At 34.3% G+C, this 22,512-nt stretch overlaps 1 protein-coding gene across 2 annotated transcripts in view; it reads left to right on the forward strand.

Moving 5' to 3' along the window:
- Positions 1-401: 401 nt before the first annotated feature.
- Positions 402-22,512, forward strand: part of LOC136027473 (DDB1- and CUL4-associated factor 10-like) — a 43,206-nt gene continuing 21,095 nt past the window's right edge. Inside the window, exons 1-4 of one of the 2 annotated variants that reach the window (XM_065704770.1) lie at positions 402-612; positions 12,923-13,164; positions 17,442-17,555; positions 19,966-20,163. In XM_065704770.1, coding sequence (XP_065560842.1) covers positions 12,950-13,164; positions 17,442-17,555; positions 19,966-20,163 — 527 coding nt within the window. In that variant the 5' untranslated portion in view covers positions 402-612; positions 12,923-12,949. Of the gene's footprint in view, positions 623-12,922; positions 13,165-17,441; positions 17,556-19,965; positions 20,164-22,512 lie in introns of both variants that reach the window. The other variant, XM_065704769.1, reaches the window with a different exon arrangement.

The raw sequence follows: 22,512 nt of genomic DNA on the forward strand, positions 1-22,512 counted from the left end.
GGAAGGAGTGCACCAGAAGAAAAAAACATTCGGGGGCCTGCTCTCATCTCCCTCCGCCAAACATTGGCGGAGGATCCGCCAATATCCTCAAGTAAAGATTATTTCAGAACACGACTGGTCCCCTCCCTTCTTTGATTTGCTGTTCGTGCAAGGACGTCCTTAGTCTTGATTATTCTTTCAATGAGCGGGTGTTGATAAATTTAAATGTCTGCTGAGCGAGTCTGAGAAGATACTTCTTTCCTGGCGCAATCAATATTAAGAGGGTAATAAAATCAAAAAGTTTTTATCGGTGGATGTTTCCCTTGACATTGGCCGTCAAAGTGGATGTTTCACTTTCCATTGCTCTTGACCTACATTTGAAGTTTGTTTGCAGAATTTCGGAACAGATTGTGCAAATTATTTTTAGTTACATTTCTTGGTTTTCTCAACCACGTCATTCTGCAAGTAGTTGTTAGAGGCTGTGGATTGCAGCTGCAGAATCGTCGGTGGATTAAACAGAAAATCCAGGAAATGTGCACTTCACCAAAATGACGTCTTCAATTGACCATTATCAGTTTAGAGGTCTCTCAAGTTAATCAACTGACCTTTCAGGAAGAAACCATTTAAAATCTGGTAATTTTTTGTGAGTATTCAATTTTGCATTGCACTTTGTCTTAGGTTGAAAGGTGGACCAGCCCATCTTAGGAAAATACAATAGCTTAATTCGAAGTGGCTTATTTACTTCCTAATTGAATAAAATATGTTGGCTAGGCTAATTTATGATAAATACAAAAAGACTCAAAGGTATGTCTCTTGGCCTAGTGTATTCCTGGTTGTGGTCTAAGCCATGGTAACTTCTATTAGCTACATAAGCTGCTAAAGCTAATAGTAAATATTGAGCAGTTCACACAACTGACCTAGGCATACTAATAGAGTGAGTAGCCTATACCACTCAATGCCTTTTTTTTGTGCTCTTTCCGAATAGGCCTAGGCTATAATAATTGCTTTACTCATAGCTAATACTGATATAGATTTAATAAAACAACAATTTCACAATAACTTAACATTGTTTGACAATAACCAGCCTATGTGCCTCTGGCTTGTTAAGAACACAAATGCCTGATTAACAAAGAGGTGTAATAATTTAAGCAGTAAAAATCAACAGGTAAACTTTTTTGGTTGAATACTTCTAAAGGAAAATGTCAATAGATAAAAGTAGTACCATTAGGTTCCTTATTTGGTAAATCTATAGCAAACAGTATTACTGGTTTTTATATAAAGTGAATATACCACTCAATGCCTTTTTTTATGCTCTTTACAAATATAATAATCGCTTCTACCGGAAATTCAGATTTAAGCACTTGTTGACCTCTTAAAAATGACCTAATTATGGAGTATAAACAAGGCTTAAAACATTGGTCTCAGACTTTAAAACACTGGACTCAAACTTACTATTTCATTATAAATCCATTTTCTTAATGTTAAATTATCCACAAGCACTGATTTTTCACAATTAAATTGGATAAATAAATTTTATTAATGTTATGGTGTTTTCTTCTTCCTTGTTGCCAAAATTTCAATTAAAACATGCGTTTTTGGTTGTTTTTTTACAAAACAACAGGATATTTGAAAGTGCAAATCTATAATAGCCTAGTTTAGAAACAAATTTGGGCTATATATTTGCACATCAGGGGGGTGGGGGTAAAGCATAGCATATATTAAATATGTAAACTAACCATTGCTGTATTTAATATAGGTAAATTTATAGCAAACAGTATAATTGGCATTTGTAATAGCCGGCTTTCATATTTTTGACCAAAAATGTATGCTTTTATTTCAAATTCAATGTTAATGAAGAAGAAAACATTATAACATTAGAAAAATTAATTTATCCAAATTAATATTGGAAAATCAGTGCTTGTGGATTGTAAGACATTAAAAAATAATGGATTTATAATGAAAGAGTACATTTGAGATCAATGTTATAAGGTAAGGTTTGAGAACAATTTTCTTATCCTTTTTTATGCCCCATATTTAGGTCATTTTTAAGAGGTCAAAAAGTGCTTAAATCTGAATTTCTGGTAGAAGCAATTATTATATTTGTAAAGAGCATAAAAAAAGGCAGTGAGGGGTATATTCACTTTATATGAAAGCCAGTAATACTGTTTGCTATAAATTTACCCCTTATTTTATGCTCTTTTTCAATATATAGTTGTTACCCTAGAATTGCAAACCCTATCTCTTTATGGCTCCAGATACAGCCTTAGGATACATACAAAACTAAAGGAAAACACTAAAACAGAGGGATCCTTACTCTATAAAATGTGGCATAATCAGATCATGTTTCTTCTATTTGCATCCACATTTTTAAATTATACTTTACCCATTGCAATTACTCAGCAAGCTGGTTTTCACAGGTCATGTTTACAAGAAACTTGTTATAACCAAGAAAACATTATGGATCAGAAGATGAAAGACAATATGGAAATATGTTATTTAGGGCTGTGTTTGGGACCATCATGGGGAATTTGGCTTAGGTTGTGCTGCTAGACTAATATCCACTCTTTGAACAGAACTGTCTAGATTTAAAAGTAAAGCCTGTCTGTTAAGCACATTACTTTAATAAAATTTCAAACATTGACTGTTTTCTTTATGTTATAATCAGTAACTTCAAGAAACAATGAGTATTTTTTAAGCTTAAAAAATCATGAATGAGACCATTTTCTTGATAGTTCTTTGAGAAAATTGATCATGGTAATGGAATTGAGATGAATTTTTAAATAATTTGTTTTTTTTCGTCATTATTCATGATAATTTTTACTTGCTGGTCTTTTTAAGCTAGATTTGCTTTCTATGAGATAGTTGCAGCTGCCAATTCTTTGCTGCAAATAGTGAGGTCTAGGTCAGGGATTGTAACCTGATACTATATCAAGTCTGATGTATATAGTCTGATCTGATGACTATATCTGATAGTCTGATCTGATGACTATATTGGTCTGAAGCCCAAATCCATAACTAGTCTAAATATGCACCCAAATACAAACTTTTATCACTTCAGATTTTAACTGAAAATCATTGCACAGTGCTCTAATTCTTATCTCCAAACCTTCCTAGTATCTACTGAAATGTTTAAATAGTATAAGAATGATGTGTCTCACCCTGCAACCAATAAGCTTATTCTAATTGATTTTTATCATTTCTAGTATTCAGAGGGGATTTTAATCTTTGAGTTATTTTACAAGTGTCTTCCAAGACTTAATGCAAACAATTATCTGCTTACTGGGCTTCAGAGCTCAATAAGGTCTTAATTGGGCATTTACTGATGGTAAACTTGGCAAGTGCAGATACATTAAAAAAAAGAAGAAAATGACAGAAATTATCCCTATCCTTGAAAATCTTCCATTTTTGTAGGTCTATGATGATCCTAATTTGTCTAGATCAGGGATTCTTGAACTATTTTGCAAAAGAGACCCCTTTTTCAAAATGAATAATACCTCATACCCCTATAACCAAATTACTTTAGAAATACTTATCAATTCAAATACTTTGCAGTTGATTAAGTAAATGAATATGATACCATCTTCTCATCAGAATTGAACAAAATAAATAATCAAAGTAAATATAAAATGAAATCAATAATAATTTGATGCAAATTACATTCAAATATTTAAGTAGGTAATATGTTTTTGAAAAAGAAATTAAAATTTAAAGATCAGAAAGAAAATGTGAAGTAAGAAGCTGGAGACTTTGTACCAATCTAGTTTAATCAGGTCCAATATTGCTGAGTTGCAGTCTTGAATCTGAATTTATTGGTTTCAAGGAGCTTCTTTGTTTTTGTCAAAATGCTTATAACCACACTGAATCTTTTTTCAACTAGGTATGATGAAGGAAAAACAGAAAGGCAATTCAGCAATCTTCCATAATGCAGTCTAATGTGTTTCAGTGTTGCACTGGGACAAGAATTTCTAAAAGCCTTTTCTTAACTTCTGCTAGCCCCTTGTCTTTGCTGATTGAGACCAAATCTTCTTCAGTTACCACTTTGGTTTTTTGACATTGTATGGTTTATTATCCATTTAAGGATTTGTAAATTTAGGGTTCTTTGTCTACCTAATATTTTTCATATATGTTTCTCTGATACTCCATCCTAATGAAATATACCAAAGTAAGATTAAATTATAATACTTTAGAAACAAATTTGGGCTATATATTTGCACATTATGGGGGATAGGGGTAAAGTATGGTGGGTCTGTTTCTCTGACACTCAATCCTAATGAAATATAAAAACAGTGACAAAAATTTAATGCTTCATTAACCAAATTATGGAAACTACAGAGGTACTTTATTCTCCTCCTGATGTGCAAATATATACCTCAAATTTGCTTGTAAAAAAACAAAAACAAAAAAAACTGACAGCAAACAGTTATACTTAGGTTGTATTTAAGTGAAGAATATTAGGTTGGAGGTATTTCATACAAGTACCTTTTTTTGCTCAAAATTTCCCATAAAGGCCTATATTTTTGATTTTATTGTAATCTAGTTACAATCATCACCTTGCAGCTGCAAATTAATAATCTCAAATATGCCAAAGATTTCAGTCAAGTTCCAGTTCCAGAAATTATATGAGGATATATGGACTACCATGCAGTCCTTTTACCACTTTGATTTCAAAGTAGTATCTTAAATCCTTCTTTTCCTTCAGTAGTCCATGCAGAAATGGTCAGCAATAATCCTTTGTCTTCATAACAACAACACTTGAAAATAAAAATACACTCCACTTTCCTGTCAATTGAAAGTCACTAATTTGATGATGGGTTGTAGGAAGTGCAAGTATCTGAGCTGCCTATCCCCAGCAGTTTAAGGTCAATAAGCCAGCCAGTACCAATATGGCTCTACCTACTCATTCTTGCTCTCTTCTGCATTTTAGAATTCTATCAATGTTTCGTTGTGTTCTTCATGATTTGAATCATCAAATTATAGATTTGTCTTTCAGTGACCAGATGTAGTTGTAAATTACTGATGGAATCAAATGCTTGGAATATTCATTTTCTGGTAGCTTATCTTAATCTTGGTGCTTTGTGATGCCAATACAAAACACTAAAAAAAAATATGTTGGGGCATTTCTATTGATGTTGAACACCACCACCAAGATTTCCAAGTTTGAAGGAGTCTGAAGGTGAAGGGATACAAGCATTTATTCCTTGGTTAGCTAGTCTATCAGCTGTCATATTGTGAGTAAATCCTTTATGGCTGAGGATATGGTGGAAGCAAATTGAAGTGTTAGCCTTCATAAGGCTTAGGAGAGAACCTCCAAGTGATTTTAAATCTGATTCAGCAGCCTCATAATTTATTTTTTGATTATTTGGATGACAGACTTCAAATCATAAATAATTAACACTTATTTTGAAGCAGGTCTGAGGTTGGCCATAAATTCCAGTGCTTTTTGAATGGCAAATAGTTCTGCTGACAAAATTTGAAGCATGGGATGGGATAGTTTCTGATATATTCAAGGAAACATAAGGAATGCAAACCCCTGCTCATATGTTTGATCCCTTTACTGAGCCATCTGTGTAAACTTGAGTATATTCAGGAAATAGTGAGGAATTTTTATTAGCAAAAGCTGACAAATGTACTGATCAGTATAATAAGTTTTATCCTTAGGGAGCAATTAGAGATGACTCTCAGGGGCCTCCATTTCCCATGGTTGAGAATTTGGAAAAGGGTAACTATCTGCATGTTCATTTTTCCAATTTGGAGGATCTTTCAGATATTTGCTTTTGGTGAATATCCCTATTTTAGATCACAGGACATTTACCTTTCTTGTTGATAAATTTCCTTTTACCAGCTTTTGTTTCACAAGGCATGTGTGAGATTATTGTCTTTATAGCACAATGATCACTCTGTAGATCTGTTGCTCTACTAGTTGACATTTGATCAATAGCAGATGCAGGACCTAGTTGAATGTCTATGGTTGAATGTTTAGTATTTTTGGAATTGTAAAAGGATGGCAGATTATATGATTAAGACCCCCCACTAAATTAATTTTGTGATCATGTTGCTTTGATGGCAGTGGGGAATGAACTAAATTCTAAGCTGTTTATCTTTGCAGTAGCATTTGTATCCTGGTATGGACACTCTTTTAAGATTATTCAAATGTGTTTTTGGAGATAAATTATATCCACTTTCTCTTTATTTAAATACAATTAGAGTTCTATTATTTTCATTTTATTAAGTAAGAATGTGTTCTACTGCAATACAATCAGTTTATCTATGACACTAACTTTGTTAATCAGTTGGGGGGGGGGGCGAGGGCTGTTTTCTAATCATTGGTAAATTTGAATATTCTGAGGAGCAACTACAGCAACTAGCTCCCTAAATTCATCTGTCACTTCTTTCAGCAAGGACTCTGGGAAGTGCTTCTCTAGTGCTTTCTCACATAATTTGCCTTTCATTTGTATGTCATAATTTGATGTTTGAATAAATTCCTGGATAACAATGGATTTTGTCAAATTCCTAAGTTGATTACCAACTAAAATTGTGGGTGTTGGTGGTTTTATATTTCTTCTTGGACGTCCAGTACCTCTAATAGATAAGGAGGTAGGTCATTTTGGTTTCAAAGGAAATAAACCTGTTGAAAGTCCTTCTAGTTCATGATCAAGCTTGGAGAATGAAGGGCTAACCAAACTTATGGGACAGTCATTTGTTGACAGGGATTAAGTCTTTTTGAAGTTGGAAGAAGGTATTTTTCTTTTCATGCCTGGTGTGGATGTCTTCTTTGTTTTTGGGCAGGAGTTGAGGTTCTGGAGGGTGTGTTGGGAAAGTTTAGCTGAGGTTGCCTAGTCTCTTTTCTTATAGCATTTGCAATTATAGTTGCTGGTATTTTTCTTTCCTGAGCTATTTTTATAATCTGACTTCTTTGTTTGTATTTCACGTGTAGATTTATGTTTTCAGAAAGGTGTGAACCAACACAGTTTGCACATTTTGTTTAGTTTTGGCAATTGATTTCTGAGTGACCTCTCAACATACAATTTTCACAAACAACAGCTGTGGCAAATGGACAAAATTTTTGTGTGTGCCCTAGTTTTAAGTAATGCTTACATTGTATTATTTTTTCATCATAGTGTCTAAAGGCAACTCTCCACCAAACAAAAATAATTTTCTGGTGAATATTCTCCTTCAAATACACAAAGAACTGAGTTGCTTGATACTATTTTTTTTTCATTTTTTCTTAAGTCTTGTTGTTGACTTTAATTGGCAGTTTGAAAGGGAACTATCAGTAAGACCTTCTTGGATATCACTATCTGTATATAGAGTTGGTACATTATAAATGACTGGCCTAGTTTCTTTTTAAAGAATTGGTTCTTTTGGTTTGCAAGTTACTTCCATGGTACTAATCTGTTTCAGGTCCAGCAGAGAGATAAGACAAACTGCATCATTTGCTAATACGTCAGCATCTTCATTATTCCTAATGAATAGGTCAAATTCCTGGCTCAATTTCTTAAAAATATTCATTCTGAAAAAAATCAATGTGTTTTTGGGTACAAATTTTGGGGGTAGGGTATTTGTCTGATCTGGTGAGATCACTACAACAAACATTGGGATGAATATTTCATGACCAGGGATTGGGGCTGTTGAATCATCTGAGTTTATGGATAGTTTAAGGCCATCAACTTTACGTTTTTTGTTATTCTTTTTCTTATGTTTTTGACCTACTTGGAAGTCTTCCCAAGCCAGATGGTTTTCCCTACCTAGTAATTGACAGTTAGGGTCACTCAGCTGGGATGAATCTACAGAAATCGTTGTTCCATCACTAGAAGGAGATCGTCTTGATGGCAGTCAAGAGGTGGCTGTTGCTATTTTTGATTCTCAATGTTTGTAGGGTCAGGAGAAGGAGAAATAGCTGCATCACTCCAGGGAATCGCCTGGTCCCCTTTGATGGAGGGATCAGGTGGATCTGGTTTGGACATCAAGCACAGAAACTCAAAATATCTAAAAGGCACTAAATGTTTTAAATAAATCGAAGATAATACTTGATGAGAGGCTAATCCTTTGGGTATTCCACCATAAACAATAATATATTCAATAAATATATAAATTGCCAGCATGTGTTGTAAGTGATAAATATCTGTTTTGCGATTGTTTGGATTTTCTTCTTTTCCTCTTTTTATAATAGAGGCCTCTTGGCAGTAGCCCATTTTGGCCTATTCCTTTTTCCACATCCATTTAATGCTGGGAGTGGCATGACCAAATGATGACTTCACAGAGGTTCAAGCAATGGCAGCAGCTATGTTGTGTATCTAGTTGCCTTGAAGATCATGAAACTCAAAAAGGTCCAAGTAGACCTCCCTCTGGGTTTGCTGGGCATGCTGTAGTTGTATTAGAGATTTTGCTGCTGATGTGACACTTAGATTCCAGAATTTTCCCAGCAGCTATAGTTGACTGCTGTTGGATTTTATCTCAAGAGCACTACAATTTGTCATTAAGTGGTCCAGATTGTAATCTTCTTTTTTGACAAAATCAACACTGTGGAGATTGGAAAGTACAGCCAGATACTGTGGGTATCTTATAGGTGAAGGCATAATGGTTAAGGCCTGTTGCATCACTTCTTATTCAGTGGTATTTTTTATAGTACAGCATTTATATTTTCTACTAAAATATTTGTCATTCTTATAACAAGTTGGTACAAATTATACAATTCATACAGTATAAAAATTGATATTTATAAACTAATAAATGAGATTTAGCTTTAGTAAATTTTATAGACAAACATATACTATGACTCTTCACTTTTCAATAATAATGGGAAAATTATCTGAAGAAATGGTAGATGAAGTGGATATAAGTAGTACCTCAGATTAAACCAAGTTTTCCATTTTTCTAGGCCTCTCATCCTGAGGCTAATTAGCTTGAATTGACTATTATGGTATGAAATGTATAATGAAAAACAGCACCATTACTACCTCCTGGCAGGGTAGGCAACAACAAACGATTTATACTTTTATTGGCTGTGCTTTTCCAAGTCTAGTGATCTTGGTGTGCTGTGTATTGGATTTTTTTTACAAGCTACATAGAGGCATTTTGTTGACAAATCAAAAAGATCTTAAATATAATATTGATGCCATTAAATCCAGAGAAAAAGAGATACCAAAGGACAACAAGAAATAACTAAGTGTGGTAGTGTTTTATGTACTTTTTGAACACATCTTATGATTGTAATACCAACTGAAAATGGATATTTAAACCCTGGCCTTAATGCACTAAAATTTTATGTTTTTGTTGGTTTATCTTTTATGCTTATTTATTGTCAATGTTTGGTTCATAATGCCAAATAAAATCAATTTGAAAAAAGAGCCAAGAAACTTATGCAGTCCTGCATAGCCTAGGAATGTATCTGGCCACATTAAGGTGATGGTGCTTGGCTGGTATGTAATTGTTATGGCAGAATGTATTTATAAAGAGAATTGAATGGAGAGTCTAATGATGTATTTCTTTTTTCCTATCTCATTTCTGTCCTGTAATAAACGTTAACCCATAGGGCTAATTAAGGGAAATGGAACTCTGGAATGGATATTAAGCTTAAGCAAGGGCCTGGGAAGTTTCCTGGTAATATTCTTGGGTAAATTTATCTTGTAAGACAGAAAGGAAAATGTTTTGATGTTTATATAACTTTGTTAACTGAAAGATGTATATGCCACTCAGTGCACCTTTTAATGCTGATTCCAAATATTCTAATTGCCCCTCTTGCAAACATCCCCCCCCCCTAATAGGGACAGTTATAGTTTTAGAATATATACACAACTTTGCTATATTCTTTTTTTATTGGGTTTACTCGGCATTATGAACTAATAATTGGTGAGTACACAAAACAAGTGAAATCCAACCAAAATTATCAAGGTTTTGCATTTAAGCTTTGGGCTATATCTGGTGTCATAAAAAGAAGGGGACAGCAACCCATTTGCAAGGGTAGCAATTAGTATATTTGAAATTATTTTTAAGAGGTTCATCAAGAGGTATGTTCATCTTTTAGCTAGCAAAGCTATCTTAAATTTACTCTCTGCAAGAGTTAAGAGCTCATATGGCACTTGTGACGAGGTTGGAAGAGCCAAGAGCCAAGATCTCACATGGTATAAGCTCTAGAAAAATACTAAGAATTAATAGATCGATTTAAAAGGAAAATCAGAGACTAAATGCCGGCTGGGATTTAAAATAAGACCTCTGAGACACGAGGTTATTCTAAATATCAAAATTCATTAAGATCTGATCACCCGCTTGTAGGTTAAACTGCTTCATTTTTTCTAATTTTTCCTCTTCCTTCAGCCCCCGGATGGTCGAATCGGGGAAAACAACTGTTATTAAATCAATTTGTGCAGATTCCTGACACGCCTGGCAATCTTCATCATCCTAGCACGTCCAGAAGCACCAAACTCGCCCAAGCACTGGACCCCCCTAACCCCCCCCCCCCCCAAAAAAAAAGGAGCGGGTCCATACGTAATTAAGTCAATCACGTATCTACGACATCTGCTGATTCTCCTCACCAAGTTGTATCCCGATCTCTCCACTCTAAGCGTTTTCCAAGATTTCTGGTTTCCCCCTCCAACTCCCCCCAATATCACCGGATCTAGTAGGGATTTAACAAGATCCTTAATAAGTATCAAATTTCATTAAGATCTGATCACCCATTCGTAAGTTACAAATACCTCATTTTTTCTAATTTTTCTGAATTACTCCCCTAAACAGAGCAGATCAGGTCCGGTTATTTCAGTCACGTATCTTGGACTTGTGCTTATTCTTCCCACCAAGGTTTATCCTGATCTCCACTCTAAGCATTTTCTATGATTTCCGGTCCCCCTCCCCCCAACTTACTCCAATGACACTTGATTTGGTGGGATTTAAAACAAGAGATCTGAGCTAAACAGATCTTCTAAATATGAAATTTCATTAAGATCCGATCACCCTTTCGAAAGTTAAAAATACCTCATTTTTTCTAATTTTTCAGAATTAACCCTCCCCCCAACTCTCCCAAAAGAGAGCAGATCAGTTCCTGTTATGTCAATCACGTATCTAGGACTTGTGCTTATTTTTCCCACCAAGTTTCATCCCGATTCCTCCTCTCTAAGCATTTTCCACGATTTTAGGTTTCCCCCTCCAACTTCCCCCAATGTCACCGGATACGGTCGGGATTTAAAATAAGAGCTCTGAGACACTATATCCTTCTAAATATCAAATTTCATTAACATCCGATCAACCGTTCGTAAGTTAAAAATACCTCATTTTTTTTTAATTTTTCCAAGTTTACTGGTTAATACCAAGTGCCATAAAAACTGAAAAAAAAACATACCATCTGATTTCCCATTGTCCAGTTAAGTTGTCCAATAGAAAAAAGAAAGAAATATATTGTTTTATTCCTCATTCAATACCCTTTTCATGTATAGTATCCCGTCACAGTTGATTCATATCCACAACAGTAGCTAGCAAGCTAGCAACCCACGTCCCAGGCTAAGAAATAATAACCCGTAACTCCTAAAACTAGTGTCAGATCAAAACACAAAGCACACTATTAGAGTCGCCTTGTCCAAAACTCCTATATAGGATTCTCTTGGCTTAAACAACCAAGAAAATCCATTGGCTTGGAAAACAAGAAAAGTGGCTTGACCTACGATATTCTGCATCGACGGCATCTTTTTTTTTCGTTTTTTTTCTTCTCAGCTAGCTGGACACTGGAAAATCTTAGAGAGCTGTTTAATGGTTCATTTTAAAGGAAATTAGTCCATCTAGTGTCTTTCGTAATTAAAAAAAGTTTTTAAAATAGACTCAAAATAAAAAAAAAATGAATTTTCGTATTCAAGCTTGACGAATGACGTCATAATCGTAGGTTATAACCATATATGACGTAATAAGTGAATGCATTATTTATACACGCTTATCTTTTGACAAGATAATATATGAAATTTATAATGAACTGATCTAGTTCAGTATATTATGATCACGTCCCATACTAAGAAATACAATAACCCATAACTCCTAAAACTGGGACCACCTTGTCCAAAACTCATATAGGAAACTTACAGTCTCTTGGTTCAAACAACAAAGAAAAATATGTTGGCTTGAAAAACAAGCAAAGTGGCTTGAACTACAAAAATTCTGCATTGACGGCATCTTTTTTTCCTTTTTTTTCTCCTCAGCTAGCTGGGCACTGGAAAATCATGGAGAGCTGTTTAATGGCTCACTTTAATGAAAAGTGGTACATATAGTACCTTTGTAATAAAAAATAGTTTTTAAAATAGAATCAAAATATACAAAAAAAACTGAATTTTCATATACAAACTTGATGAATTACATCATAATCGTAGGTTGTAACCATATATGACGTAACCATATATGACGTCATTTCAGACAGAAGGCTGTACTAAAAGTGTGGTTCAATCCCACTTTCGGGGGGCTATGATGAGGGAAAGTTTGAGATGGCTAGGGCAGGTTCTCTGGATGAAGGATGATAGATTGCTAGAAATAGTTCTTTTTGGCCAACTGTCTTGGGCTAAACAGAAAGCAGGTCGTCTGCGGTTTGGGTGGGAGGATGTCTTTAAAAGATTTAAGGGAAATAGGAACTTCCTGGGAGGGTATAAACAGAGAGGCTTTGAATCGATTGGGATGGAGGAGGACTCTGCATATCCGTTTTGGCCTCAGGTGCCTTGTTGGTGTGGTAAGTAGTTAGCAGTAGTAGTAGTAGTAAAGGGACTCCATTAAAGCTATAATATAGCCATTTCAGCAGGCAGAGTCCGGAGATAAGGGCTCTTTCCCCATTCTTTGGAAAGATTGTACCCTACAAACACTTCATATGTGTTTGACCACCCCTCCTCATCGCCTGAGAAGATTTCTGATCTGCTTTAAGGTCGAAACTAGGTGTATCCATAAAAATCACCAAAATTTGTTTTCTTTTTCTTTCTAGGTGACATCAAGTCACGAAGGCTTGTAAATGAAGCTATGGAATTCTAAAAAGTCTTTCTTTGCCCCCCAAGGACCCCTTCTTGCTGGAAGAGAATTGGGCAGGAGAGGATGTATTGGACAAGAAGATGCTCTTTTCCGTGATCTGTATACGTCATGTCTGCCTTGTAGCTCTTGGGACTTTGGACGGGATTCAAGTTTTGGCTACCATGGGGGTATTTTTAATTTGGAATTCTCACCGGATGGGTAATTAGCTTTAATTATACTGTTAATAATATTTGTAAACTAAGGACCACTATATTAAACACAATGACATACAAACGTGCAAAAATAGTCATAAATGTAGAGATAAATATGTCAAAAGATTCAGCAAAAAAAGTAATCATTAAAATTAACATATAGACTAGGTAAAAAAAAATACTTCATTTCAATTGCTATAAAGCTGCATGCTTACAGGTTGTAAAGGCGGAGAGACCCACTAATTAAATAAAATAATTATAACTATAAGTTTATTAACGAAATAATTATTTATTAACAATAATTCTTTCATAAATAATTTAAAAAAATTGTTTAATGATAACCATTTATTACAAAAATGTAAAATAGTAGAAATTTTTAGTAAAAGAAAAAGCAAAAAACCTAACCCAGTTATATGCTGTACATAAGAAAGGGTGATCTCTATATTAGCTACAAAAATTATAAGTTAGCTTAGATTAATATGAAGCCAACTTGTTTTGTTTTTCCTTTATTTTTTTTTTTAATGAGAAGTATTTATCTTAAAAATTGTGAAATGCATTAAATGGATATTCATTAGTAACCGAATAAATAGGTTGGGATTTTTTTTTAATAATTAAACATTTGCAGAAAAACAATGGTTCTCAATAAACAATTGTTTCCAGAAAAGACTCCTTTAATATTTTGAAGGAATTATTATTTAAGGAGATGATAAATATTTCGAAGGATATTAGTAATCAAACAAAGGGGTTGAAATAATTTTAAATGCTTAAACATTTGCAGAAACACAATGGATTTTCAATAACCAGTCGTTTCCAGACAAACTTTCTTTAATATTTTAAAGGAAGTATTTGAAGGAATTATTATTGATGGAATTAATAAATATTTTGAAGGATATTCATTGGTAACCGAATAAAGAGGTTGAAAATTTTTGAAATGAAATGAAACTCGCACCTGCAATGTTTCATGAGAAAAGGTTCATTATGTGATTTTTTTTTAAAGCGATGGAAAAAGATGAAGTTCAAAAAAATATAGAATCAATGAAAAGAGTGGAAGCTTTACTTTCCAAGTAAATTTTTATATATTTGTTTCTAATAATAAAAATTTTACAATGCGCAAAATTTCAGGTAACTTCCTGTCACAGATAGAAAGCTCTGGAATATTTATCTATTAGTATAAGCTAACAATCATTTTGGTTAGTTTCAAAGGACTCGGCTATCATTTGGGGTGGAGGACAAAATTGTTCGGGACAAATACGTATTCAATTTTTTTCCTTCATATTTAGGAAAGGGATTGTCATACATTTCATGAGGAAGACGCATCTATCATACATTTGAGTTAATATAGACAAAAACACGCAAGAACTCAAAATTCAAATAATTGAAGCAATGGTGCAATATTTACAAAAATAATTTATTGGTATTGTACAAGAAGTTGGAAAGGCAACATTTAATCTTTTTTGAATCCAATAGTATGAATGATTGAAGGGCTAGAGATTGGCTTTTAATTATATAGAGAAATTTTATCACCATAAATGAATAGATTTGGGAGAAATTTCTAGCCAAAAAAAACGCAAATCTGGATATTTTGGTATAAAAAATATTATTTTTATTTTAAGTGAAACAGCCCTAAGGAGATTAACAGATCTTTTTTTCCAGTAATTGCGTTTCCTATAAAACTAAACAAAAATAAACCGTAAGTTTCAAATATAGACTTTATTCCTTCTGGATTTAAATTCTATGAAAAGAAACTTATTTCTTTTAGCTTTAGCTTTATTTTTCTTCACTATGGGTGCAGAGAGGCTTCACCCAAGGCGATGCTCAAGAGTGAGGGGTGCTAATATTCAAGTATTCAAAATATTGTCTGCATATGTACTTAGTATGATGATACTTTTTAGACTTAAAGATGCTGTTGACAAAGTTTTAAGAGAAGAACTGTTCGGTCTTAGGAAGGGTAGAGGATGTGTTGACCAAATTTTCACTATTAGATTAATAATTGAGAAGTGTATGAGTTATCAAAGACCTTTAGTCCTCAGTTTTATAGATTATGAGCAAGCGTTCGATTCAGCTGATAGAAGAGCATTAGCAAAGGTCTTTGTATGGTATATCAGACAAACACGTTAAAGTGATTAGTGATATGTACAAGAGTAACGCTGCTAAGGTTAAGGTAGGAAATGAGTTTAGCTGCTGGTTTTGTATTAAGTCAGGAATTAAACAGGACTGCGTTTTATATGGAACATCTTAATGGAGTTTGTCTTAAAGAGCATAGGAAAAGCAATGGGAGACCGTGGAATCAAATGGGGAAATAAAAATCTCCTGTACTTAGATTATGCTGATGATTTAAGCATCCTAGATGAAAGTGTGAGCAAAATAAATGAACTTTTATAGGTTTTCGAGTTGAGGGTGCAAGAATAGGTTTTAGGATTAATATTAAGAAGACTAAGTCGCTAAGACTAGGAATAAGTGAAGATGAAAAGATGGAAAAGTTGGGTAACGAAAAGAGCGATCAAGTCGACAGCTTCACTTACATTGGTAGTGTTATTAGTGAAGACGGTGGGTGCTGTGTAGATGTTAAAAGTAGAGTAGCCAAGGCCCAGGGTGTTTTTTCACAGTTGAAAAAAGTTTGGAAGAATAGGAAGATTAGTCTCCAAACCAAGATTAGAATATCGGAAGCTACAGTGATGACAGTGGTCAAGTATGGTTCTGAAGCATGGGCGCTCCGATAAACGGAAGAATATTTGCTAGATGTTTTCCATAGAAATTGCCTGCGAATAGTTTTGGGTACCCGACAGACTGACTGTATCTTAATTATTAGGCAGTACGAAAAATGTGGTTCAATCCCGCTTTTTAGGGCTATGATGAGAGAAAGGTTGAGATGGCCAGGGCACATGCAGTGGATGAAGGATGACAGGTCGCCGAAGTTTTTCCTTTCCGGCCACCGTCTAGGGCTAAACAAAAAGGAGGTTGTCCTTGTTTGTGGTGGGGGGTGTCGTAAGGAAAGATTTAAGGCAAATAGGAAGCTCCTTGGAGGGTGTAAAGAGGAGACTTTGAATAGATTGGGATGGAGGAGGAGTGTGTGTAGCTGTGATGGGCTCAGGTGGCTTGGTGGTGCGGTGAGCTGTTAGCAGTAGTAGTAGTATTAGATTTTGATCAAATTGAAACAACACGCTTCAGTTTTCTCCCCCTTCTGAAAAAAACGAAAACTAGTGCTTGGAAGTCTCTTGAGAGTAACCATTGCTAATCCAGAATTTTAGCTATGACCGTTCCTCCCTCTCTTTCTTTCTCTTTATTTTACAAATATCTTTAAATAGCGAATCACTGCCAGTCATTGGCTCTGGATACCATACAATAGTCAGCAAAGACTCACAATTATCTCTAGATTCCGTTTGTAATGAAATAGTTAATGTACTCTCTGTACAAAAACAACGTTTTAAACGTAACTTCCCTTTTATTTTACTTTACTGTGACTGCAGAGAGAGGGAACCTCACTCAAGACGACTCTCTCTTTTTTCTTTTGTAAATGTGTCTAAATACATAATTACCAACAGTCTTCTGTTCTGTATGTTCCCTGATACCATAAAATAGTTCAATAAAGAATATAGAATAATATGTAAATTCAGTTTGTTTTAGAATAATACAATGCTATTGGCAGACATGGGCACAATGCGACATGGGTGTTGATATTAATGTTTAAGCCTCAGGACAGCGATATTTTGTATTTATTCAAAAGTCCAGCAATAAATTTTTTTTTGTGAATTGGGGATCGATACAGATGCTAAAAAAATAGTCTCCAAACTAAATATTTCCGTTCTGTGTTTTCGTGTATTTATAATTTCTTGAGACCACCTTTGTGAAGAATGCAAGGTAAATTATAAGATCAGGCTGGGCTTTAATAAACTCTGATGGACTTGTCTGTCTGGTGCCACTGTAGATAGTTGTTTGTTTTTCTCTGTTTATGTTTGTAAACTTCATTCGTAATTTATATTAGTAAATCTCGTAATTAGCGTGGATTCAAGAGGATTATTGTCATTAAAGATAATTTAATACATAATAAGTAATGATAATTATATTTCTCGTGTTCCGAAACATCAGGTAATAAAAAAAGGTTGATTCTTTGCATTATAAATGCAGAATCAACTAAACTGTTAGTCTCTTTTGCTTATTATGAGAATATAAGAGGTTGAAATTTGACTATCCGTTATTTTAGGATTAAGGTAATAATAAATAATTGACTCTAATTGAAGACAATCGGCTTCTGGAGCGCAGCCTTAATGTTTTGTGGATTTATAGGAAAATTCTTGTAGCAGCTTGTGAACAGCGAAGTTTTATCACCTTTGATCCGTTAACACACAAGCCAATTCATTGCGTTGAAAATGCACATTTGGACTGCGTTAACTGCGTAAGGTGAGTGTTATCTAATATATAGATCTTAAGTACAAAAGCTTATAGGCCAACTGTGTAGACCACAATTGTGTGAATGGATACCATTATATTTTTTGGGTATTTTCGCGCTATTTGGTAGATGACACGAAAGACAAAGTAGATTACCAAGTTATCGTCACAGGAAAACGACATGGAGTTTGTACGATCTACAGTATATTCTTCTTCACATTTGCGATAATCCACCATGTGTCAATATTTAGGACTTTTAGATCTGTTAAAAGCTCCTGGTTTTGATTTGTATTTGGTTTGGACTATAATTTGATTTGAGCAGTAAATAAATAACGGAATTATCTTATATATAACAGACCAAATGAGTAAAAGAATGATTTTATATGTAACCGAACAAATAAATAGCGAAATGATTGTATCAAACAGCTCGTGGCAACGAAATGTAAATAAGGAGCGACTCGGCTCAATAGTAATTGAAACTCTAAAAACAAATATCAATTGAGGTGTCAAAAAAATCGACTTTTTATGCTGATTCCATGTGAACCAGATTCATTAAGTTTAGTTCAAGCGATCAAAAGCTACGAGCCTGATAAAATTTGCGTGATTTTAAGAAAAGGGAGGGGAAAAGCACCCACAAAAGTCAGATTCAGCGTATCAGAGGACCCTACTGTTGAGATCACCGATACGTGTTTTTTTTCTCCAGAAGTAATCATATTGAGCCAGTGGTCGTAGAATTTCGAAAAAGGGCTCGTTTGAAAGAAAATTGAAGCCCTAGTTCTATTAACGTGATCAAAAAGATTGGAGGCCGCCTAGCTCTCCTCTCACGCCCCTTTTCCTCCAAAGTCCTCCAGTCAAAATTTTGAGATATTCACTTTGTTCAGCATAGTTGAAAGGCCCGATGACTATACCTTTGGTTATAACATGACCGTCGACGGCCCCTTGGGAAAGGGCCCTAATTTGTGAAATTTGTCCATTGTTTATAGTATTTGTTATTGGGAAGTATACTGATTTTTTTTTGGTGGGGGGGGGTGGTATGCCGGAGGAATTTTCCACGACAAAAACTTCTCATGGGGGGGGGGGGTTTCTGGAGATGAACTTTCCTGGGGAAATTTAACACTAGGGGTATTTACCCGAATTCCAATAGGCTACAATATTTTTTTAATTGTCTTACTTTCTCTTTTACGACTCAATTTTAAATGTGGGGTTGTTCCAGGGGAATTGTCCGAAGGAAATTGTCGACAAGGTTGGGAAAATATGGAGGGTTTTGTTCTGGGGGGGGAGATTTTCCACGGGAGAAATTGTCAATAGGGGAATTTTTGTGGGAACAACTTTCCGGTAGGAGGGATATTTCTGTGAAAATGTTCCACGGAGTTGAGGATTTCCGGTATGATTTGAAAACAACCAGATACTAAAGTCTTCTTCAAATGAAAGTATGCCAAGCAGAATTTTCCAGGTTGAATCGTCCGCAAAAAAATTTCGGAGAATTTTCTGCGAGGATGGACTTTTCTGGGGTGGGGAATTTTTCACGAGAGGAACATTATGGAGGAATTTTTCGTTGGGGAGGCACTTCTCCATGGAGCGGGAGCTGGATTGCCCGGCATTCTTTAGAAGAAGATCAGAAATTAAATAAAAGAAACAAGTTTTTTTTTCAACAAAAAAAAAAATTATTCCGTATATGAGGGGGTTGCCCACTCCTAAATACCTCACTCTTTACGCTAAAGTTTGTCCAATTCTGAAAGAATTGGGACTTTTTGTCCTAGTCCTTTAAGGACGACTCCTGAAACACAAGGGCCGTTTAATTAGTATAAGAAGATTTTTTTTAAGTACTAAAACACTGTAGTATGAAGAGCGTAGAATTGAGGAGGGGGTAATCCCCCTCGTATTCTCAATAATTTCTGTTCATTTTAAGTTTTAATGTTACTCCTTACTTTCAGTTGAAAAAACTTTGTTTTTGTTTAATACATAACGGAACAAATAAGAATTTTTTCGGAACAATTTTTTAGCGGAACAAATAAGACTACATCACACAAGTACCTTTTTTTTATTAATGTTAATGTTTGACTAACGAAATTAAAATCCTATGCTTATTTAAATACGCGTTTCGATATATTTTTTAATTCTATTTTTCTTTCTTTCCACCTCACACGGAAATCGGTTGTAAGTGTCATTAACAAATACTTCGTTATCTGGATTTTAAGACTCGAAAACATTTGCCACCATTAGTTACGGCACAACACTTATATTAGTATTATTTGAATATTGATATTTTGCTAACGAAAATTGAAATTTGATGCTTATGTATATACGCACTTCGATACTTCTTTTTTTAAAACCACTTGTCTTTTTTCACCTCTCTTTTTTCTCTTTCCGCCTCACATAAAAACCAGTTGAAAATGTCATTAACAAAGACTTTGTTATCTAGGTTTTTGGACTCGAGAACTTTTGCCACCTGTAGTGACGACACAACAATCGGATTGTGGGATGTTCGAAACCTGAGGCAACGGATTACGTCACTGAAAGGTCATTCCAACTGGGTGAAAAACATCGAATATGCACAAAAAGACGGACTCCTCATTACATCTGGATTCGATGGCTCCGTCTATGCCTGGAATATCAACAAGTAATATTAACAACTACTTTACGAGTACTGGTCAAACACCTTAAAATGTTATACACTATTTACCGCTAAATATTTTATTTACTGTTTCAAATATTTGATATTATATATGAATATTGACTTTCTAATTATTAAGTAATTTCCATCCCGCTTTTTTGAGAGTAGAATTTACCTCATACTAACTACTAAAAACTTGCAAAATTGAAGAAAATAAATAATAATTGAAATTAAAAACACTTTAATGATAATAAAGAGTAGTCCTATTAAAAGTAAAATATATTTAGATAATGCTGGATGTATGTTTGTCATTGACGCTTTACAGATATTCTGCTTTTATATTTGTTATATTTCTGCCAGAATATTGTAATATTTATTTTCTAAGATTTATACACTTGGAAAGACAAGAAACTGTGAATAGTGAGTCACCATTGGCTGTTTTCTCAAAGTAGCCAATTCCACTGACAAACCGGATTGTAAATTCATAATCTGTATTGAAGAATATACTGTCACACTGACGAGCTTGATTTTGGAAATGTTGTTTCATTGACTGACAATCTGGATCATGAAAATGATGTTTTGCTGACAATCGGAATTGTTAGTTCCTAATCTAGTTTGTGAAGTCGACAGTCTTGCTCGAAGCAAGATTCTGGTTTTGGATTGCGCCTTTGAATTTTGATCTTGCATCTTCTGGTGTTCGACAATCTTCAAAGTCCTCGAGTCTCGGTTCAAAAATTTTGTTTGTCAGTCGAAAAATTCTCATTTTGTCGCGCAGCAAATGTAAATCATCTTGGATTTCTCAGTATAAACATCATTCATGTCGTTAATCTGGTAATATGAGGTCTTTGTTGTCCATTTAAAGAATAAAATGTTACTATGAAACTACATTCTGTGGTTTACTCCTTCAAATACGTGTGGGTATGCACAACGCATCCGAACCACGAAAAGATGAGCTACAACTGTAATACTGATATCATCTTATAATCGTACTATCTGCACCTGGTTTTAGTAATATATTATTATGGCCAGACTCGACAAACTGAGTCAAGACTCAGGCTGGATAGGCCTGTTGACTCCATTTTTAGCTATGTAGTAACTATCTAGCCTCTATTTCCAAAAGACAGGTTAGATCTAAACATATTGGAATAAAAATCTAAAAAAAAACCTTAATCATAATCAATTTTTTTATTAAATTTAAGATAAAGCTAATTTCAGCTGGTTTTATTTTTATTTTTTTGTGGGGGGGGGGGGCTCTTCTGGGTAGTACTGAATTTTCAGTGACATTATTAATTTAATTTCTTTTATGTGCTATGAAGTTATGTAAAATTTTTTCTTTTTTTTATAAAGTTTTATTGCTTAAAATATCTATTTTTTAGGATTAATTTAAATTTTTCTCATTTTATTTCTTTTATTCTTTGTTATTTGTATTATTTTATAATTCGATTTATTATTTATTTATTTTTATATGTTTTATCTTCTAATTGTGAAAAATAATGTAAAAGCCATGAGCAGGATATGAGTAGGATTACTTTCCTGTTACTATAAAGGGAAATAAGATATTTTGAAAGTCTTGGAAAATGGTGAAGTATCTAGAGTAATGCATGAAGTAAGAATTAGCTTATGAGTGTACTGCGAAATATTGAATTTTCAGAGACCATAGTGAAACTTCACTGGAGCATCCGTCATCTGTCCAAACTCTAATGTCAATCGTGGCTAAAAAGATTTGCTTAGTGGCAGAAAACTTGCTGGCACGATTTTCTAAGGCTAGGTGTACAATAATTGTGTGTGTTCACTCTAAAAATCAGCTCAAGACTAAATTAAAACTCAGATCAAGAATTCACTGATAAATATTGAGTTTTAAGCCTAGACGTCTACCATTGCAAATACTTTGGTAGTACCAAAGTTGAAAAAAGAATTAAATTCACCAAAAAAAGAATTGCATATTGAAAGGGAAGTATGTAAAATTTGGCCTGTGTCACACTTTCGTGTTTTTCTCTTTTATGATGAGTTTTCGTAAACATTAGGCATATGTGTCGTTCTCGGCCACGACATTAGTGGCATTCAAAAATATAGCTCTTGCTTTTTCTTCAATTCTTGTTTTGGTAGTTTTATAATTGGTTTAGATAAAAGCTCAATTCGTATTTTGGGGTAAAAAAAAGCTAATAAATTTAGAAGAAGGGAAAAGAATCTGACAGCCAAACCTAAAATAAGGATGAAGATCCTCCAGAGCCATTGATGATGCACTAATATGTGAACCATCTTGTGATCATCTGAGTGGACCATCAAGTGAACCATCTTGTCTGTAGAAACCAACAGATTGGTAATGTTTGAATTTTATGCAGACCAAAAAGTGTT

The sequence above is a fragment of the Artemia franciscana genome, chromosome 5 (assembly GCF_032884065.1).
Source record: "Artemia franciscana chromosome 5, ASM3288406v1, whole genome shotgun sequence".
Lineage (NCBI taxonomy): Eukaryota > Metazoa > Arthropoda > Branchiopoda > Anostraca > Artemiidae > Artemia > Artemia franciscana.